Source organism: Balaenoptera ricei, chromosome 21, assembly GCF_028023285.1.
Source record: "Balaenoptera ricei isolate mBalRic1 chromosome 21, mBalRic1.hap2, whole genome shotgun sequence".
Taxonomy (NCBI): domain Eukaryota; kingdom Metazoa; phylum Chordata; class Mammalia; order Artiodactyla; family Balaenopteridae; genus Balaenoptera; species Balaenoptera ricei.
Genome location: NC_082659.1, coordinates 26,584,792 through 26,612,049, shown reverse-complemented (window position 1 = coordinate 26,612,049; position 27,258 = coordinate 26,584,792). Strand labels below are relative to the sequence as shown.

At 41.2% G+C, this 27,258-nt stretch overlaps 2 protein-coding genes and 1 non-coding gene across 3 annotated transcripts; 1 reads left to right on the top strand and 2 right to left on the bottom strand.

The window, feature by feature from the left end:
• Positions 1-1,375: 1,375 nt before the first annotated feature.
• On the bottom strand, positions 1,376-1,479 carry LOC132356780 (small nucleolar RNA U13). Its single transcript, XR_009500057.1, has one exon. It is a non-coding gene; the product is annotated as a small nucleolar RNA U13 (small nucleolar RNA).
• A 334-nt stretch (positions 1,480-1,813) lies between these two features.
• TTI2 (TELO2 interacting protein 2) lies at positions 1,814-17,070 on the top strand. Its single transcript, XM_059909359.1, has 7 exons — positions 1,814-2,856; positions 3,926-4,112; positions 4,628-4,720; positions 13,683-13,870; positions 13,949-14,092; positions 15,767-15,929; positions 16,859-17,070. The coding sequence occupies exons 1-7, from the start codon at positions 2,210-2,212 to the stop codon at positions 16,961-16,963; spliced, it is 1,527 nt and encodes a 508-aa protein (XP_059765342.1). The 5' UTR covers positions 1,814-2,209; the 3' UTR covers positions 16,964-17,070.
• On the bottom strand, positions 15,108-27,204 carry MAK16 (MAK16 homolog). The gene is made up of 10 exons (XM_059909360.1): positions 27,119-27,204; positions 24,739-24,788; positions 24,537-24,646; positions 24,371-24,435; positions 24,033-24,184; positions 23,239-23,293; positions 19,867-19,941; positions 19,016-19,129; positions 18,197-18,262; positions 15,108-18,035 (listed from the first exon to the last, which is right to left on the bottom strand). The coding sequence occupies exons 1-10, from the start codon at positions 27,131-27,133 to the stop codon at positions 17,841-17,843; spliced, it is 897 nt and encodes a 298-aa protein (XP_059765343.1). The 5' UTR covers positions 27,134-27,204; the 3' UTR covers positions 15,108-17,840.
• Positions 27,205-27,258: the final 54 nt, after the last annotated feature.

Sequence of the window (27,258 nt, the reverse complement as noted above, 5' to 3'; positions counted from 1 at the left end):
GGGTGAATATCTGGGAAATCTTGATATGGGAGAATCCCCTTGGGAGGAGTTTTTAATCAATGTTTGAAATTGCTTAGAAAATCATGAGTGCCACCAGCTGGTCGGAGAACGGAAGACCAAGGGAAAGACATAGAGAGGAAGGGTCCTAACCATAAAATTCCCCTGAAAAGATAAAATGTAAGTTAATACAGAAGCTGTGGTTTAACAATAAGAACTAACACCTGTATAAAATTTACCACGGACCAAAAATTGCTCTAAGCCGTTTAAGTATATTTAACTTTAACAATTCTAAGTAGTAGGGACTCTTACTACCCACATTTTACCTTTAAAAAAAAATTCAGGCACGGAGAGGGTGCCGAACTTTCCATCAAGGTCACACAACGGGCGAGGGGCGGGTAGCAAGGAAGCACTTGCAGTCAAGACCCGCAGATAGAGTATCTGTAAGCGGTGCCGTCTCGAAGGCGGGACGAAAGCCCTTAAGTCTCCCTTCACTCCAATAGCCCCCTGGGGACCAGAGCCTACTCTAGACACCCCCCCCCCCGGCGCGGCCCCTCCGCCCCAAGATCCGAAAACCCCGCAGGTCATGCTCTAGACGCCTTGGGGGTCGGAGACCAGAAGAATTCTAAAGCCCAGAAGCAACCTGCGGGACGGGGGGCGGAAACTAAGCCGGCCGCCCGGGCAGCGTGGGTTTGAGCCTCGGCCGGGGGCCGCATGCCGCGGATGCCTCCCCGAGAAGCGACAAGACCTGCTCTCCACCTCCTCCCCGTGTCCGCCGCCCGTTTCTCAGCGCTCCCGCCCACGCCTTGGCGCAAATACAGTGTGATTCCCCGGGCACCTACCACACAACGGAAGTTATGAGAAGTCACCGGCAAACACCCAGGGAAGGCCGGGGACGGTGACCGGCCCACGGGGAACCCAAGGTGTAAAGTCCTCAGCTACACCGTCAGAGAACCCGCAGCAAGAGACCAGCCGAGACAACGACTCGCACGGGGCCCTTAGCTCCTCCCGCTCCCCCCTCCCCTAACCACTTAGAAGTGCCGACCCCGCCCCGAGAGCCGCCGGGACACACGCGGGGAGCACCACACGTCCACACCTGCGGGCGAACCTAAGCCGCACCCCGACTAGCAGCGTTTCTAGCTGAACCCCCGTCGTCGCAATTTTTAAACTCCTCGCTTCCCAGCGACTTAAGCTTTTTTCTTTTTGAAAGCCCACAGCAATCAACGTTGAACAACTAGCTGTAGAATAAAAACCAAAGCCAACGCAGAACTCGACAAGCATGCTTTGCAACCACGTACTAAACACAAAAAAATAACTACTATCAGCAACCAAACGATCCTTATATCATCGCAAAATTAAAAAGATCCTTCATAGTTCACGTCAGACGGGTAATGTGCCAGAATCGTAACAAGGTTGGAAGGAGGCACATGTCACACAAGCGCATGAACACCCAATCATCACGCTTATGAACTACAAAAGGATCAACCTGACTCGTCGGCTAAGGAGCCCCGGGTACGATCCACTAACTTTACAGTAAAGGTGACAGATGTAGTGCATATTTACTTAGACTTGATATAAAAAATCCTGTATATTTTATCACGATCACCGATATTGCCTGATGTTTCTTTTGTTTCTACCTCAGTAAGTGAAAACAGAAACAAAATAGCGATGCGGCTATTATCCATGCAAATATACTCTCCATAGCTCCACCCTCTCTTGAACCCGGGTCGCTATTGCTTTACGGTAGTATGTCGTGAAATGACGGAGCGTAGCCGCGGTAATGGCGGAAGCTAGCCTTGTGCTTTGCGGTAACAACGTTTGCTAAGTCGGATACTGTTAGGCGCAGGCGTGCGGGAAAGGCTGCAGGTAACGGCGGCCGTGTTAGTGTCACGCCTTAGAGATTTATTTCTTAGGCTCCTTGGGATTTTTTGTTTGTTTGTTTGTTTGAGTCTTCAGAGAGGCAAGAGTAATTTCTCCCCTCCACTGTTGGGAATCTGAGATTCTGTTACTCCCAGAGAACCCCCTTTCCCGCATCTTTTCCTTTATACCTTTACTCTTCTGCGGGCTAGACTCTCCCTCGGTCCTCCAAGACGTCTCGCCGTTTTATTTGATTTTAGTTCTGTTCTTTGAGAGAGTCCCAGCCCCGGAGTTATCTTTCCTTCCCTCTTTAGCGGATCCCCTCCCGCCTCCATCCTCGTCCTCGGTCTGAGGCATGGAGCCGCACGGCTCTCGGGAATCCCCACCCCGGGAGGGCTCTTCCTTTCCTGGACGGTGGCCTTCCTCCGCCCTCGGACAGGCCTTCTCCCACATCTTGCACCAGTTTGCCGGCCAGGAATCCCGACGGGGCAAGGCCAGAAATGCAGCTCTTCGGGACCTCAGTGCTCTGCTAGAAGCCAAAGAATGTGATCAGTTATTTGAGGGGAGTGACACCTCGCTCCGTGGAATGCCCGAGATGCTGGGGCAGGTGGCAAAAGCCCTGGAGAAGTATGCAGCTCCTCCCGAGGGGCCGGAAGGGGGAAGTGATCGTCACTCCGAAGTGGCCGAGAAAGCGGCAGCAGTTGGGTTACTCTTCCTTAAGCTGTTGAGGAAAGTTGAGACCGCTAAGAATTCCTTGGTTTGCCCTGCGTGGAAGGCAGGCCTCCGTCACTTGGCAGGACCCGTCTATATTTTTGCCGTCACACACAACTTGGAGCAACCGTGGACCAGCCCAAAATCTCAGGGCGTCGCTGGACAGGTGCTCGCCTTACTGCTTCAGGTTACCGAGTGTGGTTCTGTGGCTGGATTCCTCCATGGAGAAAATGAAGATGAGAAAGGGAGATTTACTGCGGTCATGGGGCTTCTCAAACCCGATTTGAATAAGTGAGTACTCCTGCCGTAAGGGCCACCGACTTAAGCTTCAGCCTAATGTTTTAGAACGTTAGAGCTCAAAGGAGTCTTGTTTCTGCATCAACGACATAAAGGTGTTGTAAGCCCAGAACGGTTGTGATTGTGATGACATTAACTCGGTAGTGGCAAGTTCGACATTAGAACCCAGGTCTTCAGACTTGATTTTCTAGTGCTTTTTCCAGTCCTGACAACTGCCGTGAAATTGGAAGTTCTGTCCCATTTATTTAGACTTAACTTTCTTCAGTTAGGTGGGGTTGGGGATTCGGAGATTTAAACTTTGAGAAGATTTAAACTTACGGTTTGAATTTAAACTTAGGGATCTTGGAACTCATCGCTAGTTATTAGATATGGAAGCATGTTTGGGATGAAAAAATAAAAGTCCTTTAGATTGCTGTTAGCTAAAGTATTTTCTGTGAGTTTCCACTTGCTACTTTGTACATTTGTGTTTGTGACCCTGGAGCGATGAGAAAAAAGTGAGTACATAACTGTTTTTTTACCAGGAACGTGGAGGTAAAAGCCTTAGTTTTGAGGACGTCTGGTGCTTCTTTTTATTGCTTCTGAATAGGACCAGTTTCATTATTTACAATATAAAGATAACACTACCTGTTACACCATATTTGAAGATTGGTTGAGTAATGTGTGTAAACTCACTTCATAAGCTATAAATTGCTGTTTGAATATTGATTCATTTGCTCCCATGTGGTAATAATAATAATAATAGTGATACTGAAGACATTTCCTTTCCTCCTCTCTCCCTTCTCAACACTTTCTCACTGTAACCACCACCATCACCACAGATTCTTTACATAGCTGTGGTTATAACTGGCTACTTTTCATCAGATATTCTTTAGACCCAGAGCCCTGGGTGATAAATGTATTTAGTGTAAGTTCTGTAAGTTATTTTGATCTAAATCTTAAAAATGTATGTTGTTATCATCAAGAGTTATCTTATGTGGGATGTATTTTTTTTCAAGTACAAGAAAATACATTTAGCTTGAACTGGACACCATGTCACTTAATGTGGTTTCACATTTCCATTTAGGGACTCCTGGAAGAATAACCCAGCCACCAAACATGTTTTCTCATGGACTCTGCAAAAGGTCACTCGACCCTGGCTGAGCCAACATCTGGAAAGGGTACTTCCCCCATCATTGCTCATCTCAGATGACTATCAAACCGAGAACAGAATCCTGGGTGTCCACTGCCTCCATCACGTTGTGCTAAATGTGGTAAGTGGCCTCCGTTCTCTGTCTTCTGTACTGATGGCGCAGGCTGAGTCATCATGGCCATTCCTCGTTCATGTCGTCACTGCTCTACTGTTGCCTATGTTTATATCTTTTATTAACTGGCTTTCATTTAATGCTGTCATGTGACTCTCAATTCACTAATTTATATTTTTCTCTCTGTATTTTCCTCTGCCAACCTAGTAGGTTGTATCTCATAGGTGATGTATATAAGAAACATAGACCATCGTCAAACTGAAGAACCAGACTTTGCGTCATTAACAACTGACTTTCAAGGAACAAAAAATTCAGGAGCTGAAAGGGATTATACCCAAATGTGCAAGCTATTACTCAAGGAAACTGCTTTTTTTTTTAAAACTGTGTATTATGGATCTTTTAAAATATACACAGAAGTAGAGAGAGTGGTATAATGAATCCCATGTACCATGTTCAATCTCAAAAATTATCAACATTTTGCCAACCTTGGGAAGCTTTTAATTGGGTAATTTGTTTGATTGCAGCCAGCTGCTGATTTGCTGCAGTACAACAGGGCCCAAGTCCTATACCATGCCCTTTTCAACCACCTGTACACACGGGAGCACCACCTCATTCAGGTAATGGTAAGATTTGTTCATAACTCTGAGTCTGAGCTCTCAAATTTGAGTAGAAGGTGGCACTATGTGAATAAGAATAGTTGGTACACATTTTTCTCTTCTTGGAAGGTGAAGATGATAACTGAGAGCCATTGACAAGTTGAAAATATGGGGGTAGCAAATGACTAGTGAAAATGTCTCAGTCCCAAGAGGCATCCACATTCCTGAGTCTCCACAGAAAAGCCAGTGTTTTGTCTTCATCTGGGTCAATTATATGTCACTTGGGGGCAGCTTTATGTCTGAAAAAGTTCTATTTTTTATTTTTAACTTTTTTTTAGTCTCACCTATTTATGAGCAAAAGAGAGATGGGTTCTTTATTTTTCTTTCCTTTTTCTTTTTTTTCTCTTTTTGGCCACACAGCTTTCAGGATATTAGTTCCCCAACCAGGGATTGAACCCGAGCCCCCTGCAGTGGAAGCGCCTAGTCCTAACCACTGGGCTGACCAGGAACTCCCAAAAAAGTTCCATTTTTATTAATTTAAGTGTCCTTCCTTCTGGGCTGCTTTTATATCAACACACACTCTGGGAATGCCTTGTATGTTGGGTTTTTTGTGTCGTTTATTCTTTCATCCAGTAGACATTGAGTACCTACTGTGTGCCAGTAACCATTGTAGGTTCCAAGAATGAATGAGTCGGACAGGGTTTCTGACTTTAAGAAATCCTTTGGAGAGACATTTATGCAAATATATGTACTGTATATGTAAATACAATACAGAGTAATAAATCTATTAAAAGTTTTCTGTAAAGTGCAGTGGGTGTTGAACAGTAGGCAGCTAACGAGGTTTGGTGGTATTGGGTGGTTTTAAGAGGATCGGGTAAGGAGGTGATATTTGTTTATAAAGGATGAATAAGAGTTTCAGGCATGGTGTTTGGAATCACACCAGGACAGACGTAAACGATAGGGTCCTGGGCAGGCTGCGGTGCACAGCTTCTGCTGTGAAGAGACCTTCAAGCTGGCGGAAGAGTAAGATGTGGAGATCACCTTCCTCCCCACAAATACATCAGAAATACATCTACATGTGGAACAACTCCTACAGAACACCTACTGAACGCTGGCAGAAGACCTCAGACCTCCCAAAAGGCAAGAAACTCCCCACGTACCTGGGTAGGGCAAAAGAGAAAAGAAAAACAAGAGACAAAAGAATAGGGACGGGACCTGCACCAGTGGGAGGGAGCTGTGAAGGAGGAAAGGTTTCCACACACTAGGAAGCCCCTTCGTGGTGGAGACTGCGGGTGGTGGGAGGGAAGCTTCGGAGCCACGGAGGAGAGCGCAGCCACAGGGATGCGGAGGGCAAAGCGGAGAGATTCCCGCACAGAGGATCAGTGCCGACCAGCACTCACCAGCCCGAGAGGCTTGTCTGCTCACCAGCTGGGGCGGGCAGGGACTGGGAGCTGAGGCTCGGCCTTCGGTCGGATCCCAGGGAGAGGACTGGGGTTGGCTGCGTGAACACAGCCTGAAGGGGCCTAGTGCGCCACAGCTAGCTGGGAGGGAGTCCGGGAAAAAGTCTGGACCTGGCTAAGAGGCAAGAGACCATTGTTTCCGGGTGCGCGAGGAGAAGGGATTCAGAGCACCACCTAAACGAGCTCCAGAGACGGGTGCGAGCCACGGCTATCAGCACAGACCCCAGACACGGCATGAGATGCTAACGCTGCTGCTGCCGCCACCAAGAAGCCTGTGTGCAAGCACAGGTCACTCTCCACACCTCACCTCCTGGGATCCTGTGCAGCCCGCCACTGCCAGGGTCCTGTGATCCAGGGACAACTTCCCTGGGAGAACACACAGCGAGCCCCAGGCTAGTGCAACCTCATGCTGGCCTCTGCTGCCACAGGTTCGCCCCGCATCCGTACCCCTCCCTCCCCCCGGCCTGAGTGAGCCAGAGCCCCCGAATAAGATACTCCTTTAATCCCATCCCGTCTGAGGGAAGAACAGACGCCCTCAGGCGACCTACATGCAGAGGCAGGGCCAAATCCAAAGCTGAACCCCGGGAGCTGTGCGAACAAAGAAGAGAAAGGGAAATCTCTCCCAGCAGCCTCAGGAGCAGTGGATTAAATCTCCACAATCAACTCGAAGTACCCTGCATCTGTGGAATACCTGAATAGACAACAAATCATCCCAAAATTGAGGTGGTGGACTTTGGGAGCAACTGTAGACTTGGGGTTTGCTTTCTGCATCTAATTTGTCTCTGGTTTTATGTTTATCTTAGTTTACTGTTTAGAGTTTATTATCATTGGTAGATTTGTTTATTGATTTGGTTGCTCTCTTCCTTTTTTTAAAAAATATATACTTTTTTCCTTTTTCTCTTTTTCTGAGTGTGTATGTGTATGCTTCTCTGTGTGATTTTGTCTGTATAGCGTTGCTTTTACCATTTATCCTAGGGTTCTGTCTGTCTGTTTTTTCTTCTCTTTTTTTTTTATATAGTTTTTAATGCTTGTTATCATTGGTGGATTTGTTTTTTGGTTTGGTTGCTCTCTTCTTTCTTTCTTTTTTTTATTTTTAACAATTAAAAAATTTTTTTTATTTTAATAACTTTATTTTATTTTACTTTATTTTTCCTTCTTTCTTTATTTTTTTTTCTACCTTTTCTTCTGAGCCATGTGGCTGACAGGGTCTTGGTGCTCCGGCCGGGTGTCAGGCCTGTGCCTCTGAGGTGGGACAGGCAAGTTTAGGACATTGGACCACCAGAGACCTCCTGGCCCCATGTAATATCAGTCGGGGAGAGCTCTCCCAGAGATCTCCGTCTCAACGCTAAGACCAAGCTCCATTCAACAACCAGCAAGCTACACTGCTGGACACCCCATGCCAAACAACTAGCAAGACAGGAATACAACCCCACCCATTAGAGAGGCTGCCTAAAATCATACTAAGTTCACAGCCACTTCAAAACACACCACTGGATGCGGTCCTGCCCACCAGAAAGACAAGATCCAGCCTCATCGACCAGAACACAGGCACCAGTCCTCTCCACCAGAAAGCCTACACAACCCACTGAACCAACCTTAGCCACTGGGGGCAGACACAAAAAACAACAGGAACTATGAACCTGCAGCCTGCGAAAAGGAGACCCCAAACACAGTAAGTTAAGCAAAATGAGAAGACAGAGAAATACACAGCAGATGAAGGAGCAAGGTAAAAACCCACCAGACCAAACAAATGAAGACAAAATACGCAGTCTACCTGAAAAAGAATTCAGAGTAATGATAGTAAAGATGATCCAAAATCTTGGAAATAGAATGGAGAAAATACAAGAAACATTTAACAAGGACCTAGAAGAACTAAAGAGCAAACAAACAATGATGAACAACACAACAAATGAAATGAAAAATTCTCTAGAAGGAATCAATAGCAGAATAACTGAGGCAGAAGAATGGATAAGTGACCTGGAAGATAAAATAGTGGAAATAACTACTGCAAAGCAGAATAAAGAAAAAAGAATGAAAAGAATTGAGGACAACCACAGAGACTTCTGGGACAACATTAAATGCACCAACATTCGAATTATAAGGGTCCCAGAAGAAGAAGAGAGAAAAAAGGGGACTGAGAAAGTATTTGAAGAGACTATAGTTGAAAACTTCCCTAATATGGGGAAGGAAATAGTCAAGTCCAGGAAGCGCAGAGAGTCCCATACAGGATAAATCCAAGGAGAAACACGCCAAGACACATATTAATCAAACTATCAAAAATTAAATACAAAGAAAAAATATTAAAAGCAGCAAGGGAAAAAAAATAACATAAAAGGGAATCCCCATAAGGTTAACAGCTGATCTTTCAGCAGAAACTGCAAGCCAGAAGGGAGTGGCAGGACATATTTAAAGTGATGAAAGGGAAAAACCTACAACCAAGATTACCCAGCAAGGATCTCATTCAGGTTCAATGGAGAAATTAAAACTTTTACAGACAAGCAAAAGCTAAGAGAATTCAGCACCACCAAACCAGCTTTACAACAAATGCTAAAGGAACTTCTCTAGGCAGGAAACACAAGAGAAGGAAAAGACCTACAATAACAAACCCAAAACAATTAAGAAAATGGTAATAGGAACATACATATTGATAACTACCTTAAATGTATATGGATTAAATGCTCCAACCAAAAGACATAGACTGGCTGAATGGATACAAAAACAAGACCCATATATATGCTATCTACAAGAGACCCACTTCAGACCTAGGGACACATACAGACTGAAAGTGAGGGAATGGAAAAAGATATTCCATGCAAATGGAAATCAAAAGAAAGCTGGAGTAGCAATTCTCATATCAGACAAAATAGACTTTAAAATAAAGACTATTACAAGAGACAAAGAAGGACACTACATAATGATCAGGGGATCAACCCAAGAAGAAGATATAACAATTGTAAATATTTATGCACCCAACATAGGAGCACCTCGATACACAAGGCAAATGCTAACAGCCATAAAAGGGGAAATCGACAGTAACACAATAATAGTAGGGGACTTTAACATCCCACTTTCACCAATGGACAGATCATCCAAAGTGAAAATAAATAAGGAAACACAAGCTTTAAATGATACATTAAGCAAGATGGACTTAATTGATATTTATAGGACATTCCATCCAAAAACAACAGAATACATTTTCTTCTCAGGTGCTCATGGAACATTCTCCAGGATAGATCATATCTTGGGTCAGAAATCAAGCCTTGGTAAATTTAAGAAAATTGAAATCGTATCAAGTATCTTTTCTGACCACAACGCTATGAGACTAGATATCAATTACAGGAAAAAATCTGTAAAAAATACAGACACATGGAAGCTAAACAATACATTACTAAATAACCAAGAGATTACTGAAGAAATCAAAGAGAAACCAAAAAATACCTAGGAACAAATGACAATGAAAACACGACAACTCAGAACCCATGGGATGCAGCAAAAGCAGTTCGAGGAGGGAAGTTTATAGCAATACAGTCCTACCTCAAGAAACAAGAAAAATCTCAAACAACCTAACCTTACACCTAAAGCAATTAGAGAAAGAAGAAGAAAAAAACCCCCAAAGTTAGCAGAAGGAAAGAAACCATAAAGATCAGATCAGAAATAAATGAAAAAGAAATGCAGGAAATGATAGCAAAGATCAATAAAACTAAAAGCTGGTTCTTTGAGAAGATAAACAAAATTGATAAACCATTAGCCAGACTCATCAAGAAAAAAAGGGAGAAGACTCAAATCAATAGAATTAGAAATGAAAAAGGAGAAGTGACAACTGACACTGCAGAAATACAAAGGATCATGAGATTTACTACAAGCAACTATATGCCAATAAAATGGACAACCTGGAAGAAATGGACAAATTCTTAGAAAAGTGCAACCTTCTGAGACTGAACCAGGAAGAAACAGAAAATATAAACAGACCAATCACAAGCACTGGAATTGAGACTGTGATTAAAAATCTTCCAACAAACAAAAGCCCAGGGCCAGATGGCTTCACAGGCGAATTCTATCAAACATTTAGAGACGAGCTAACACTTACCCTTCTCAAACTCTTCCAAAATTTAGCAGAGGGAGGAACACTCCCAAACTCATTCTACAAGGCCACCATCATCCTGATACCAAAACCAGACAAAGATGTCACAAATAAAGAAAACTACAGGCCAATATCACTGATGAACATAGATGCAGAAAACCTCAACAAAATACGAGCAAACAGAATCCAACAGCACATTAAAAGGATCATACACCATGATCAAGTGGGGTTTATCCCAGGAATGCAAGGATTCGTCAGTACATGCAAATCAATCAATGTGATAAATCATATTGACAAACTGAAGGAGAAAAACCATATCATCTCAATAGATGCAGACAAAGCTTTCAACAAAATTCATCTCCCATTTATGATAACCCTCCAGAAAGTAGGCATAGAGGGAACTTACCTCAACATAATAAAGGCCATATATGACAAACTCACAGCCAACATCGTTCTCAATGGTGAAAAACTGAAACCGTTTCCTCTAAGATCAGGAACAAGACAAGGTTATCCACTCTCACCACTATTATTCAACATAGTTTTGGAAGTTTTAACCACAGCAATCAGAGAAGAAAAAGAAATAAAAGGAATCCAAATCGGAAAAGAAGTAAAACTGTCACTGTTTGCAGATGACATGATACTATACACACAGGATCCTAAAGAAGCTACCAGAAAACTACTAGAGCTAATAATGAATTTGGTAAAGTAGCAGGATACAAAATCAATGCACAGAAATCTCTTGCATTCCTATACACTAATGATGAAAAATTTGAAAGAGAAATTAAGGAAACGCTCCCATTTACCATTGCAACAAAAAGAATAAAATACCTAGGAATAAACCTACCTAAGGAGACAAAATACCTGTATGCAGAAAACTATAAGACACTGATGAAAGAAATTAAAGATGATACAAACAGATGGAGAGATATACCATGTTCTTGAATTGGAAGAATCAGCATTGTGAAAATGACTATACTACCCAAAGCAATCTACAGATTCAATGCAATCCCTATTAAACTATTAATGGCATTTTTCACAGAACTAGAACAAAAAATTTCACAATTTGTATGGAAACACAAAAGACCCCGAATAGCCAAAGCAATCTTGAGAAAGAAAAACGGAGCTGGAGGAATCAGCCTCCCGGACTTCAGACTATACTACAAAGCTGCAGTAATCAAGACAGTACGGTACTGGCACAAAAACAGAAATCTAGATCAATGGAACAGGATAGAAAGCCCAGAGATAAACCCACACACATATGGTCACCTTATGTTTGATAAAGGAAGCAAGAATATACAATGGAGAAAAGACAGCCTCTTCAATAAGTGGTGCTGGGAAAACTGGATAGCTACATGTAAAAGAATGAAATTAGGACACTCCCTAACACCATACACAAAAATAAACTCAAAATGGATGAAGGACCTAAAGGTAAGGCCAGACACTATAAAACTCTTAGAGGAAACCATAGGTAGAACACTCTATATGACATAAATCACAGCAAGATCCTTTTTGACCCAACTCCTAGAGAAATGGAAATAAAAACAAAAATAAACAAATGGGACCTAATGAAACTTAAAAGCTTTTGCACAGCAAAGGAAACCATAAAGAAGACGAAAAGACAACCCTCAGGATGGGAAAAAATATTTGCAAATGAAGCACCTGACAAAGGATTTATCTCCAAAATATACAAGCAGCTCATGCAGCTCAATATGCAAAAAACAAACAACCCAATCCAAAATGGGCAGAAGACCTAAACAGACATTTCTCCAAAGAAGATATACAGATTGCCAACAAACACATGAAAGGATACTCAACATCGCTAATCGTTAGAGAAATGCAAATCAAAACTACAATGAGATATCACCTCACACCAGTCAGAATGGCAATTGTCAAAAAATCTACAAACAATAAATGCTGGAGAGGGTGTGGAGAAAAGGGAACCCTCTTGCACTGTTGGTGGGAATGTAAATTGATACAGCCACTGTGGAGAACAGTGTGGAGGTTCCTTAAAAAACTAAAAATAGAACTACCATACGACCCAGCAATCCCACTACAGGGCATATACCCTGAGAAAACCATAATTCAAAAAGAGTCATGTACCATAATGTTCATTGCAGCTCTATTTACAATAGCAAGGGCATGGAAGCAACCTAAGTGTCCATCGACAGATGAATGGATAAAGAAGATGTGGCATATATATACAATGGAATATTACTCAGCCATAAAAAGAAACTAAATTGAGTTATTTGTAGTGAGGTGGATGGACCTAGAGTCTGTCATACAGAGTGAAGTAAGTCAGAAAGAGTGAAACAAATACCATATGCTAACACATATATATGGAATCTAAAAAAAAAAAAAAGGTTCTGAAGAATCTAGGGACAGGACAGCAATAAAGACGCAGACGTAGAGAATGGACTTGAGGACACGGGGAGGGGGAAGGGTAAGCTGGGATGAAGTGAGAGAGTGGCATGGACATATATACACTATCAAATGTAAAATAGAAAGCTAGTGGGAAGCAGCCACATAGCACAGGGAGATCAGCTCGGTGCTTTGTGACCACCTAGAGGGGTGGGATAGGGAGGGTGGGAGGGAGATGCAAGAGGGAGGAGATATGGGGATATATGTATATGTATAGCTGATTCACTTTATTATACAGCAGCAAGTAACACAACAATATAAAGCAATTATACTGCAGTAAAGATGTTTAAAAAAAAAGTTTCAGCTATGGGGGGTGTGCAGAGAACATTCTGAAGACAGAAGAAACAAGTTATATAATATTAGAAGTCGGAATTACCTTGTTTCTTATTTTATGCCTAGTCTCCCTCCTCCCACCTCAGCCTGTCACCTTTCTTTTTTAAATACTATTTTTGGTTTTGAGAACGCAGGCTGTGCTAACAGCCAGAAAGGTGTTAGGGCTCTTGAGCCGGTGATTTAAAAAAAATAAATAAATAAAGGAAAGAGGAAAAAAGATGTAAAAGAAAAAACAAAGATCCCGGGATAGCTAAAAGGGAGTGCCTAGACACTGAAATTTCAGATAGGGCTGTCAAAGTGGATACAAATAGGATCATCTGAGATTCTGTTTGGGAGTGGTTTTATTGTAAATACTTGTGAATATCACTTAGACTCAGGAATTGACTGACAGTAGACTTAGACTCCTAAGTTTTGGATTAAAGTCTTAACTCTGCTATTCTTCCAATTTTATAGATTAGCGAAGAATCATCCTGAGGAGAAGGTATTAACTTGAGACGGTCCGATGGAGATAAAAGAATGTAAAAAAAGTTTGAAAATGTAAAGTAATATACATTAAACTTATTACTAGACTGTTTTAGAGTTCTATGACATGGACCCCAAGGATGGTAGATTAGTGGAAGTTGCTAGAAAAATCTGAGTGTTGTGAATACAAATTAGTTTACTACAGGTCCTTTCTACTACTTCCTCCTAGGCTGTGCTCCTGTGTCTGCTGGATTTATTCCCCGTCCTGGAGAAAGCCCTGCACTGGAAGGGAGATGCAGCCCGACCCAGCACACACTGTGACGAGGTCCTGCAGCTGATCCTGACGCACATGGAGCCCGAGCACCGCCTTCTCCTACGCAGGACTTACGCAAGAAACCTACCGGCTTTTGTGAAGAGGTGAGTCCCAGGGCAGCTGGGCGTGGCCATACTCCTCAACTTCACTCTTTGGAGTCACATTTTCTCTGTCATTTTTAGGTTGGGGATCTTAACTGTCCGGCACTTGAAGAGGCTGGAGCGAGTCATCATTGGTTATCTGGAGGTTTATGATGGACCCGAGGAGGAGGCTAGATTGAAGATATTGGAAGCCCTAAAACTTCTCATGCAGTATACTTGGCCCAGGTATGACAGCCAACAGACAGGTGTGCTAAGAGGGGCAAAACTCAGCCAATACTCCCTTCAGAACTTGCCCAGATGTACATTCAGTACAAAGTATTAAGGACGTGCCATATATTTGAATACCTCCTGTTTTTCCATACCAATTGGATTTTGAACTGTGAAAGTGGCACTGAAAAGATACAGTCAGTTCCTTCAGGTGTACATTTCTCTGGATTTATAATGCATATTAGAATTTTAAAGGCCATTTAGCAGTGCTACAGTAGACGTACTTAACTTTGTTCACCCTAATGTTTCTTAAATCTGATTGAGAATGGAGCACTCATAGCACATCACTGAACATCTGCAGTGATCAGAATACTGATCTGGGATATATTTGCTTAGCATTCCAACTCTGGCTCGAGGTAGGTGTCCCGAACAGCAAGCTGGAACCCAAACATGTTGGGTCTGCAGAAGGCTCTCTTGCATGAAATAACAATGTTTAATTCAGTGAGAGTCCAGTGCCTCAGCAACATGTGTGTGTCTCTGTTCTGAGCCGTATTCTCTCATCTCCTCATAATGTACCCCCCAGTCACATTTGTAACGAGGTTGCATTTATTTGCTGACTGTCTTTCTCCTCTGCTGAACGAGAAGCTCCAGGAGGATGGAGGACTGACCCCTTTAGCACACTGAGAACTCCAGAACTTACTCACAACCTGGTATTAAGTACACAGATTTTTAAAGTGACTGGAATAGATGCATGAATGAAATTGAATCAGACTAATACTGTCCAAGTAGAAGAGGTCAGCAAGCAAATGTAGAGGTCAGAAAATGAATGTCAATTATGGAGGGGGCGGGGCCTGGGGAGTGGGAAACAGCAAGTTGTGTGTTGAGTGATGACAGGTGGAGGGCTGAGCAGCACACAAGTTACAGGAAACCACTTGGTTTTTTAGATCAAGATGAGGGATGCAAACTTTTCTTCTCCCAGTCACATTTCTGCCCGCAAACATAGTTTACTTATATTTTCACACTACAAGTTGAATTATTTTTCAGCTTCCTTAAGGCTTTTTATTGTGGTTAAAAAATACATAAAATTTACCATTTTAAAGTGTACAATTCAGTGGCATTAAGTGCATTTACAATTTTGTGTAATCATTATCATAAAAACTTTTAGAAACACTAAGTAGAAGTAAATAGACTGGGCCTAACTGGTGGTAGTCTAGGATCTAGAAATATAGTGACAGAAAACTCAAACTGACAAGTCTCAAAAGCCAAGCTTATTTCCCTCACTGTATTTTTAATCTCCAGGCCTAAGACCGCATCAAAGCTAAAGAACTATGGGCCATTTCCTGTTCTCTGGTCAAAAGTATAGGCCCCTGGTAAGGAAGGTCCCAGTTCTCCCTTTCCAGGAGGGGCTGTTTCCTTACGGTAGGACCATGCTTCTGGAAGGAAACTAGGTATCCCTGGGCAGGCCAGAATGTCAGTGTGTATGGGCAGCGTGCTGTAGAAAAAAACAAGGGCCTTAAAGTTCAGAAATCTGGAGTCTGGTCTGTAGTTCTGCTTCCAGCTTGTGGTCTTAAATTTTGACTTCAGTTCCTTCATTTATGAAATGAGGGTTTTCTACTGGATGGCCTTTGAAGTCTCTTTCAGTTTTAATAACCTGATTCGGAGTCTGAATATCATTTTTCTTCTTGATTCCAGAGTTCCCTGTAGACTTGTGGTCTTACTGAAGGCTCTCTTGAAACTGATATGTGACGTAGCAACGGATTCAAGCCTCACACCCGAATCTGTTAAGAGCGCCTTGTTAGAAGAGGCCACAGACTGCCTGATTCTCCTGGACCGCTGCTCTCAAGGACAGGTGAAGGTAAGGGACAGTCTGCGACTTGGTTTCAGATAGGCTTCTTCATCCTCAGGTAATTCCTGTGATTCTAATTTACATTTACGTGCCTGACCACGTCTGTAAGTGAACATGGGGGGTTCGCGTTTCTACCTCTGAGCCTTCTAGCCTTCAATGGAGTTTGATTAATACCTTATTCTTCCTTTAAAGCTATTCAGAACTGTTTAGACCGAAAGGCAAGAGGATCAGTGGATATTTCTGGAGCCAGGACAGAGAATGGGCAAAAGGATCATGATCAAGAATTTGTAAAATTTAAGTTCTGTTCTAGTGGTCTGAGTGAAAAAATAAAAAGGTTGAAATAATGGGCTATAAACCACCAAGGAGTAATAATTTAGGTAGAATAAGTAATTCAGTTACCAGAAATGTTTCCACTTTTTCAGAGGCAACTGTGTTTTCCACATGCTTATTTATCCACGTGGGAATTCTTCCTTTGGTCTCATATTCCGCAGAAGTTAACTTCTCAAAGCCATAGCATATAATAGCTGTGTGTCCACGTATACATAATTTATAAATTATTGTCTCATTTCTTACCCCATTTAGAAATCTTCAATTGAAAGTTATAAGGCAGCATGAAAAGAAATTCATATCCTAAAAATATTTAGGGGTAGCATGGTTTATTCAAATTATTTCATCTTGGCTTTTTAATCTTGGCCACTTTTCAAGCCCTAGATTTAATCTGATTCACCCTGACTGGTAGTAAGCTGCTTCTTTGTGCTCCAGTAGGACATTTCCGTTTCTAAAGTTACACCTGTTCTGTGAACTGTGCCCTAGTGTCATCCGTCCTTCCCTTCTTTGAGTATGGTACCAAGAAAGAACAACCAAGGTAGAAGGAAAACACATATCAAACAAACAAACAAAAAAAAAAAAAACAAAGACTGTTTGGTTTGATGTTTCAGGGTCTCCTGGCTAAAATCCCCCAAAGCTGTGAAGACAATAAGGTGGGGAACTATATCCGAAGAGTGCAGCAGGTTTCTGAAGGCGCTCCCTACAATGCAACTTAAGACTTGTATTACTTTCCTGAAGAGGACAAGATTTTCTTTCTGTTCCAGTTGTTTTAAATGGAATTATTTCAGGAAAAAGGTATATTTATATTAAACATTATAACTTAGATCTTCTTTTTCCTTCTTTCCTTTTTACTCCCATAGAAGTAGGGAAAAGAGAACATGAAAAAATTGAAGTCTGGACATTTCTAAATAAAGGGGGGAGGGGGAGGAATGCAGGGGGAGGATACCAAGGAAACGGGTGGGTAGCATTTAAAATTTAGAAATATTTACACCCACAAACTCATCTGTTACGTTTCTTGGGCTCAAGCTGTTACTTCAGCACATGTAACAATGCTATAAAAATACTCTGTTCACAATTTAGGCTTTTCTCCACTCCCTCCCAGATTTTTTGCCCCACAGAAGTAGCATAAATATTAAAAACACAAATATTGTGTTAAAAACAAGATAAAGAGCAAAACCTAGAAGTGTGTATGTGTTTTTTTTTTTTTTTTTTTTTTTTTTTTAAAGTTTAATTTTTATTTATTTATTTATTTATGGCTGTGTTGGGTCTTCGCCTCTGTGCGAGGGCTTTCTCTGGTTGCGGCAAGCGGGGGCCACTCTTCATCGCGGTGCGCGGGCCTCTCACTATTGCGGCCTCTCTTGTCGCGGAGCACAGGCTCCAGACGCGCAGGCTCAGTAGTTGTGGCTCACGGGCCTAGTTGCTCCGCGGCATGTGGGATCTTCCCAGACCAGGGCTCGAACCCGTGTCCCCTGCATTGGCAGGCAGACTCTCAACCACTGCGCCACCAGGGAAGCCCGTGTGTATGTGTTTAAGATAAAAAAAAGGGAAGAAGTTCAAGATGTCCAGTCCTGTTTATAAACGTCTGAAGGGAAATCACGTGGTTTTGGCCTTGGCCTCGGGCTCTGTCTCCAGCTCGTACTCTATCTCTACATATGCTTTTTTCCTCCTCCAAGGTCCTTTCAAGGGTGCTTTGCCATTGTGTTTAGTGTCAACGGCCTTTTCTTCTTCCTCACTGGAGGATTTATCATCCTGATCTTCATCACCGCTGGCGTCCAGTTTATCCATGTCCTAATATGGGGAGGGAAAAAAAATGGGAAAGACACTAGATTCATTCCCCAAACTGCCTATTTAGAACTAAAACTAGAGAATTTATCTGCTCTGTGTGACCAGAACTTCCCTTCCTTTTTTTGTCTGAAGCCAAAGGACAGATGTTTACCCATGAACCTCACCTCAAAATCACTTATGTCACTCTCATCAACTTCATCATCTTCCACAAACTCTCTTTTTCCCACATCCTAAAATAAAATGTAACTGTTATGTTCAAGATACATAATAAAAATTTAGACATCTGGTTTTATTCTTTGATAAGTGCATCAATAACATAAACAGAATGAGAGTCTACTTACTAGGCAACCAAAATCAACTTATTTCCAAGTTTCATACTTCTGAATTTAAAACACTTTAGGGATATCAATTCTCAGGCCTGATTTAAATCATTAGAGATAAAACATCCTAATTTTAAATGGTTAAAGTCAATATACAGTACAAGAACAAACAATTCTTTGCACATTCAATGAAAACTATTAAGTTCAAATATTAAAAAATAGTTTACTACTAGGAAAAGTTACACCTGTGTACCTGTGTGAGTCTATTGTGAATCTACTTGTTAAATTTGCCCTGTACCTAAAAATACTATCATTTAAGTACTTCTCCTATATTAACAGTAAAATTAAGCCCTTTGTAAATTTCAGTAGGTTCCTTAATGTTATATTCCCTCAGCTAATAAGGACCCTTCATTTGTCATCTTGCAGGAAAAATTTTAGAATGCTAATAAATAAGATCAAATTGTCAATGCATAAATAGTTTGTTGGCTGAACCTGGAGAACAAAGCAGCCACTACTGAACCAAATTAATCAAAAATGATAGGAAAAAATAATCAAATATCTATTTTGGGTTAGGGAAATGAAAATGATATTCTGTCTCAATTACATAAAAATAGATCTCATCCCATAGATTACTGCTTGACAAAGCAAAAACACAAAGCTTACTTCTTCATCTTCTTCATCATCTTTTTCCTCAGCAACTGAAGAGTCACTGTCTGTCTCCTGCTGTTCCAGGGCCTTGTCGAAGGCATGGATGGGGAAGTTGTAGATGTCGCCATACTAAAGAACATAAAGTGGGTCAGCTTTAACCACATTTGGATCTTATGCTTGAAGTCCACTGTCCAACAAGTGTATTATTTTCCTCAGTGATTAAACAAGGATAATTAGTAATATTACTTACTATGTTATTTTCAGGCCTAGAGCCAGCAGTGTCTTTCAAAAACCCATATTTGACATTTAAATAATCAGCGATCAATACCAAACAGGCACCTTCCATGAAGGATGGATACCAGATCACTTAAAACTTAATAGTCTATAAAACCCATGGATTGGAACAAATGTAATTTTGCTGATAAAGCGGAAATAGTAAGGAAAAAGTAAATTTTATTCATGTTGTTTCTGTAAATGACATTAATTTTTCAAAAGACAATAAAAATTCATTTTAAAGAACCTTAAAAGACTAGGATGACTAGGCAGGAGGACCAACACTGTGTGGCTTTTATAGAGAGATCTGGAATTGTTGTGTTTGGGAGGAGGAGTTGGGAATAATGGCAAAAAGGAAAGGTCTCTCTACTGAAGTATCAAGGGTAACTAAAGTATTTTATGTGCTTGATCAAGGAACTAAAATGAGGAAGCCAGGGCCTATATGATATTTATTTTATTCCAGTAATAAAGTCAAGGTGAAGATCTTTCTAGCATCTTTAAAAATAAAACACATTTCCCACTATTCCTACATTTCCTAGCATATTACCACCTAAAAAATAAAATCTGTACCCCAGAGTTCCTAGCTTTCTCACCGTATCTTGTTTCAGTCTCTCCAGCAATTCCTTTTCGATGGCGTTGTCCAGCTGAGCAGCTATTAATGCCTTTTCCTATAAGAGAAAAAGAGCAAACCCATTTACTTCATTAGACTCATTTTTCAGCCTGTAGAAGTCGGAGAAATCAAGTTTTTATGTGAAACATGTAATCCCCTTTTCCCTCTTACTGTAATAGGAACTTCTGCCTGTCCAACCAGATATATATGTATCTTTTTAAGAATTCCTATGGTTTTATGAATAGATTTTTTTAAATAGTTTGATCATTTATTTTAATTTTTTTTAAATTTATTTATTCGGTTGCACTGGGTCTTAGTTGCGGCTCGTGGGCTCCATAGTTGTGGCATGCATGTGGGATCTAGTTCCTGGACCAGGGATTGAACCTGGGCCCCCTGCATTGGGAACATGGGAGTCTTAACCACTGCGCCACCAGGGAGGTCCCTTACGAATAGATTTCTAAATTACATTCTACAAAGCCTTTGACAGATACACAAAGCAAGTAGGTCTACATACATTTAAGTGTCTCAGAAAATTAGAAGTCCTGAAGCAGACTCCATAAAAGCTGCGAAAAGGAAACAGAGACCTTCACCCATTTACGTTTTCTAAAACCATGTTAGATTCCATGTGATAGATAGAAAGTAGATCAAAAAATCTCTTCAGTGGTCTTTTGTAGGAAATGATACATGGTATCAACCTTTACACAAACAAAACATAAAAATGTAACCTCAATCTACCTTTCTTGCCAAAGACTGTGCATTAATTTGGAGTAAAAATCATAGAGAAAGTTAGTGTCACACACTGAAGCTATGTTAGGGTGAACAATGCACAGGATCAATTACAATGCAGGGAGACTGGGAGCACACAGAGCAGTTAGAAGGTTCCTGTGATCTACGTTTTTCTCTAAAGCAGGTGCTTACACCTCAGGGGTGATCCACTGCGATGTAGCAAGCAAATATTCACAACTTTTTTGTATATTTTTTTCTTTAAGATATTAACTATTACACATTTTTATGCATACTGACATAGCTGCCTTGACTCTGTCCATGAAGGAAATAGTTGTGTGTCACATTACAGTGAGCAAGATATGCCAAGGGAAAAAATACTGCACAAAGAGTTTGAAAGTGGTGGTCTCACTCCTTTATTCAGATTATTGCAGCCTATAGCTATTTGCTTGGTTAAGTGGATTCATAGATGATATTGAGTACTTTGCAATAAGATAGGGAGTAGTTTTAAAGATGTATGCTGGTTATTTAATGGTTTAGTACTTTAAAAAGAGTTGTAGAACTTAAAGAACCATGCATTTTTCACAAAAAGAAAAATGTTCCAGATTTGTCAACCTTTTCTAAGATGACAGATGGCTGTCAGCAGTATGTAATGTAGCAAAAGTTTTTCTGTTTTTTTTTTTTAATTTATTTAATTTATTTATTTTTGGCTGCGTTGGGTCTTCGTTGCTGCACGCAGGCTTTCTCTAGTTGTGGTGAGCGGGGGCTACTCTTCATTGCAGTGCGCGGGCTTCTCATTGCAGTGGCTTCTCTTGTTGCAGAGCACCAGCTCTAGGCACACGGGCTTCAGTAGTTGTGGTGCACAGGCTTAGTAGTTGTGGCTCGCAGGCTCTAGAGCACAGGCTCAGTAGTTGTGGCGCACGGGCTTAGTTGCTCTGCCGCATGTGGGATCTTCCCGGACCAGGGCTCGAACCCGTGTCCCCTGCATTGGCAGGCGGATTCTTAACCACTGCGCCACCAGGGAAGCCCCTGTAGCAGAAGTTTTAAAAAATAAATACACTCACTCTGTTCTTTCAAAGGAAAGGCAATATTTTAACAGTGAGTTTGAAAGAATTGTTTTTCCAAAAAAAACTTGTTCTGGGGCTAGAACATTTAAAAAAGTGATTACATCTATATGTGACACTGCTGAAAACGTGTCTTCTATAAAAACTGCAATCACACACTTAAAAAATTTGGAAACGGAATTTTCTAACCCATTTAAAAATCTTCCAAATCTATTTCAGAGGGCTTCAAACTTATTTGGTAAAAATAGAAAATTTTAATTTCTTCTGAAAGATTTGCAAGAATGCCTGTTTTGACTCAGGGAGGATGAAAACTCACTAGCCAGATTTAAACAAAAATGTCTGCATAATTGGTGGTGGAGAATGAAAAATGAACAGCAAGTACTAAATGTAGGCACTCAAAAATGCCCTCCTTTCTCTCTGTCTCTGAGCTCTCTATCACTTATGACAGCCCTTAAAGGCAAATTTACACTGCTGAGAACCAAACCTTCACTTCACTACATCACAAACTTTTACTTATAATACACCTATTAGTGCAAATATACATGTATCATAACATTTACAAGTAATATATTGGGGAGCATATGTTCAAAAATTTTATTGATGGGGTGAGGGATCAAAAAAGTTTGGAGATTCAATCCCGGGTTTCGGCACCAAAAAAATAAGTTTGGAGACCAATGATATAACAGGTTTGAGATACAGAACTCTGTGATTAATGGAAACAAAAGCATCAAGATTATTAAAGCTATTCCTTGATAGGATATGACAAATGATGAGGTAAATGTCTGTTGGTGGAAGGATGGTAAGCAAAGCAAATAGCTAGAATGACTGAAAATGTGAACTTGTCAGGAAAAGCTAATTCCTGGGTCTTAAAAGCATAAGAATACTCAGCCTGAGTGAGGTCTCATGAGGTGGAGTGGCAGACTGCTCTCTGTGACAAAGGCTGGGATTTCCTGACTAGATTATCCATGGACAGCAAAATATTACCATCACTGTTCACTACTTCAGTAACAAAGCTGACACGTTTACTTCAAAGAAACAAATAATCCCAATTAATCCCTACCAGCAATTTCAGAACCCCCAAAACCCAGTTAGATGCCTAATATGACCTGAACCGACATGAGGCTCCTTAAAAAAACATTTTTTAAATTCCATCTAGTGTGGATTCATCTAGTGAAACACTGTTATATTTCACTGCACAACTACTAGTGTGTTTAATGAGAATGCTCAAAACCGGCTGAGGGTAATATGTAAAACATAAGATTGGCAACATACCAGAATTCTAAATCTGACCTCAAGAATTTCAGACAAGGAGTTGTGGATCTCTATTTAAGGTATTTTTTCTGTTCTCCGTTACACACACCCCCAAAGTACCCACATTTTAACCTGCCCTGAAAGTCATAATCTTCAGATATGGAATATCAGATAGCGTATGCAACTAATACTGTTGTCCATAATCTAGGGCCTGAACAGTTCACAGACAGCAGTGACTGAATCGTTCTCATGAGCCCTGACTACACAGCCCTACCCTCAATGAAAATACAGAACCTACGATTATCAGAATAAGTTACCTCTCTTCTTTTTTCCCTCCGTTCCACCTTCTTACTCAAAGGAACAAGTTTCCTCCTATGGGAAATAAAACACATGATCAGAGACCCCAAGTACATGTTCTATACGTTCCTTTAAAAAAAAGAAGAAAAAAAAGGATTGTAATTGATTTTGTAGGGCTCAGCTAAATATAGCAAGTTACATAAAATTTTCTAGATAGTTAATGCTATAAAAAGTCAGGCATTTTTACATATATTTGACATTGTTCATATACGTGGCTGTTTTTGTTTCTTTAGGCATCCTGAAACTTCTGAGGGTGTTTACAATGCTAAAGATTAATGCTTCTGCAAGCTAAGAAAAAATAATTTTCTACAGAAGACTGACATCTCTAGCTTTCTCTGCAGGTCACAATGAATTAGGGCCTATCACTCCTTAAAGACGGCATGCAATTAATTCTGTGGATCTCATATCACTTTAAAAAATAAGTTTTCAGTGAACCCAGAATAAAGTTCTTACACTCCATTTCACATTTTTTAGATCATTTTCAACTCCCTAATTTTAGGATTCCCTCAGGGTTATAAAGACAATTTTCTGAAGCTGATAATCAAGTTGTACTCTACTGTTTTTAAAATCCTGCAAAATTAAAGGGCACAACTTTAATCTGTGGTAAAGCTGCTGCTGCTTAGCATGTCATAAAAAATTACCCAAAGTTGAACTTAACAGAAAACATTATTAGAGGTTTCACAATATCTCAGCTTCATAATAAGATGCATGGAAAGGTAATTTAAAAACAAATAAATGAACGATCAGTACTTACTGTCGCTTTAGTGTAAGTTTTCGAATTCGAATTAGGTACTGGGTGATCTTGGTGAATCTCTGCTTACATTTGTGTCGAATGAAACGGGGCCAGTAAATCAGATTTTCATCTATTTGCTCCAGTGCTTTCTCATAGTTTTTATGAAGCCGGACCTGGTAAACAGAAAGGAAGCTTGAAGGGCAAGGGTAATATTAAGTCTTCACTGTTAACAACACTTATGGGGCCTAATAAGGATGGCTCCAAGAATTTAAGGTAGATGTGGTCAAGGAAGTGAGAAAAGCATGTGGCCTTTTTGCTCTTGATCAATGGTCGTCATGATTTTATGTCCTAAGTCTTACCCGTTCCCAGAGACGCCTAGGGAAAGCTGCTCGTTCTATAACCTTCATATACAAGTAGCACTGTCCTGCAGGATAAATAGTTTTATTATTATTTACGGAGAGACTAAAGAATATCCTTTTAAAAGCTGTTGAGTACTTCTCTTGGAAGTTAAAACCGAGGAGTTACCTTTCTCTTCTTTGATAGTGGCATACTGACTGTTTGCCAGGGGACAGGACGACCGATTACACAGTCCAGTCAGGCTGTATTCATTTCTGCAAAAACTCTGAGTCTTGGTTCTAGAATGAGAGGAAAAGAGCAAAGATTATAAGATGGGGTGCCAAGAGGGCAACTGATGGAATCTATATCCAAGTTGAAAATCTAGACTCACCTTATTTTGAAGGAACAAAATTGCTTGTTTCCTAGTGTATCCCAGATAACCTGCAAGACAAAGTAGGAACCCATTTCAATTGCTCTTACCTAACAGATGCCATATTAATCCAAGAGAACAATGCGCTAGGGCAGCACCCTGCTTTCCTGAGGAAACAATCTTTGAAGAATGAGAGGACAAAGAAATGCTTTGTAAAATAGTCTGATTTATTTGTTTTTTTTACACAAATAACAGATTCTTGTAGGAAAAGTAAATACAAATTAGCGATAACCATAACCTTACTGCCCAGAGATACAATTTCGTAGTATTTTAATTTGTATATTATACCAACTAGCATGCCTACATGTATATTTTAAACGATATGAGATTATATATATAGTAGTGACTTTTTTTTTTAATGTGTTCATTATGCATCGTCACACACTACTAGATTTTTGGATATACGTACCACACATACCATGATTTTATCTCATTGACAAGGAAGATCCTCTGTTGCTAGCCTCCACTAACTCATATGCTCTATATTCATTCAGCATTTATTGTACACTTAATACTTATGTAAGACACTGACATTTCAAAGTCCTGACACACAGGAGGCACTCAGGCACATGCTGAATGAAGGAAGGTACAATCCTTAAAAAGTTTTTTCTTTCTAGCTACAGAAAGAGTTGTAAACAAAGCATCACAAAGCAGCAATCTAAATGCCACAGTAGAGGTGTGTAACAGCATGAGAGCCTTTGAGTGAGCTGCCTTGAGGAATTGGGAAAGGCTCTAAAGTAGTTAAAGGGAAAAACACAAAGAAGCGTTAAAGAATGGAACAACATTTTTGGAATTTTACAGGATGTGTGTTTGGCAGGGGATGGCGGGAAACAGGTAAGAGGAAATGAAACTGGAGAAGTAGGAGCTTATTCTGGTTTGTGGCTTTAAATATCATCTCCAGGTTGATGACTCCCAAACTGTCATCTCCTGGTCAGACTTCTCTTCTGAGCACCAGATTTGTATATACATGCAGCTGCTTACTTGACATCTCCACTTGAATGTCTAAAAGGCATCAAACACATTCATAGGTCCAAATGGAGCTCTCAATTCCACACCTCTCAAAAGAATACTGGGTTCCTTCCCTAGTCTTCCCCACCTCCATAAATAAAACCACCACGGAACGGTTTGTTCAAATCCAAAAATCCCTTGATTTTTCCCTTCTTCATTTCATCCATAACCAAGTCTTGCCGGTTATAATGATAAAACAGATCTCTAATTCATCCATTTCATGACCACTCCCACCTTAGTTGAAGCTACTTTCATCATGCTCTAGTCTCCTTGCTTTCATTCTTTCCCTCCTTCAAAAGCCTTTCGCACAACTAGAGACCTTTATCACAAACGTAAGTCAGATGTCACTTCTCATTTAAAAAAAGCCTTAAAACACCTCCTCCAAGACTCTACATGATCTTGTCCTGCAAAGATATCCAACTTCACTCCCTACCTTTCTTCCCTTGATTTCTATAACACAGTCACACGAATGTCCTTTACCACATTCCTTCTCTCTTACCTCCAGATGTTTGTACTTTACTGTTCTTACTGCCCAGATTGACTGCTTTTCCCTCAGCCCCCAGTGGCGGTTCCTTCTCATCTTTTAGATCTCGCCTCAGATACCTTCTATTCAGAGAAACCTTCCCTAATCAGCTCTAACCGAAGTGGTCTCTCCTCATCACTCTCTACTTCATCACCCCGATGTTTCCTTCATAGTAGTGTTAGACGGTTCAACTGTATTTAATTTGTTCACGTGCTTACTGTCTCCCCCGCCAGAGCTCCAGTAAAATAGAGGTCTTTTGCCTGGCTTAATAACAACCAAATCTCCAGTAATTACTCTTGGCACACTGTAGGCGCTTGAGTATATCTCATACAAATAACTAAACGAATAAATCTAGGATGCTTCCAAAATTTTGACGCGGGCAGAGAGTGGAGCAAACGTAAAAAAAAAAACAAACCTAACACAGGAAAAGCAAGCTGAAAAGTACCGTGCACGTGGTTGAAAAGGATGCTTAAATTTGGTGTCTAAGCTTCACCGTACCGTCCCCCAGGCCGCCACCCACCCCCGCCGCCTCCCGAGTCCCCAGGGGACCATACGCAAAGTCCTTCCTTGCTAGGCACCAAGGACTGGATACACCGACCCTGGGGGTTGAGGTGGCGGTGTCCTGACCCCTTAACCCCGAAGGGCCCGGGTAGACCCGTGAGAGCCCCAGGCTCGGAAATCAGGGCTCTGGAAGCCTCGCTTCCGGAGCCACCCGACGCTAATGGGCTAGCTGAGTAGCTGGCTTCTGAGTCTCCTAAAGCGAGCGACACACACTTCATAAAACCCGAGTGGCAGCGCAAGAGGACTCACATCATCTGACTGCATCTTGTCAGCGGTTCAGCGGGCTCAGCCTGGCCAGGGCAGGGAAGCAACCACGCTGCTTCCGGAGAATCACTTCCGGGGAGCCCAGTCTCGCCTATCGCGAGAGTTCTGAGTTCTGGAAGGGGCTT

Coding starts and splice junctions, on each gene's coding strand:
- MAK16 (XM_059909360.1), bottom strand. Junction 24,436..24,536: donor CACTATCAAAGAAGAGAAAG/GTAACTCCTCGG, acceptor TTTATCCTGCAG/GACAGTGCTACTTGTATATG. Junction 19,942..23,238: donor GGAGGGAAAAAAGAAGAGAG/GTAACTTATTCT, acceptor TTTCTCTTATAG/GAAAAGGCATTAATAGCTGC.
- TTI2 (XM_059909359.1), top strand. CDS start 2,210: ATGGAGCCGCACGGCTCTCGGGAATCCCCACCCCGGGAGGGCTCTTCC. Junction 4,113..4,627: donor ATCACGTTGTGCTAAATGTG/GTAAGTGGCCTC, acceptor GTTTGATTGCAG/CCAGCTGCTGATTTGCTGCA. Junction 15,930..16,858: donor GCTCTCAAGGACAGGTGAAG/GTAAGGGACAGT, acceptor TTGATGTTTCAG/GGTCTCCTGGCTAAAATCCC.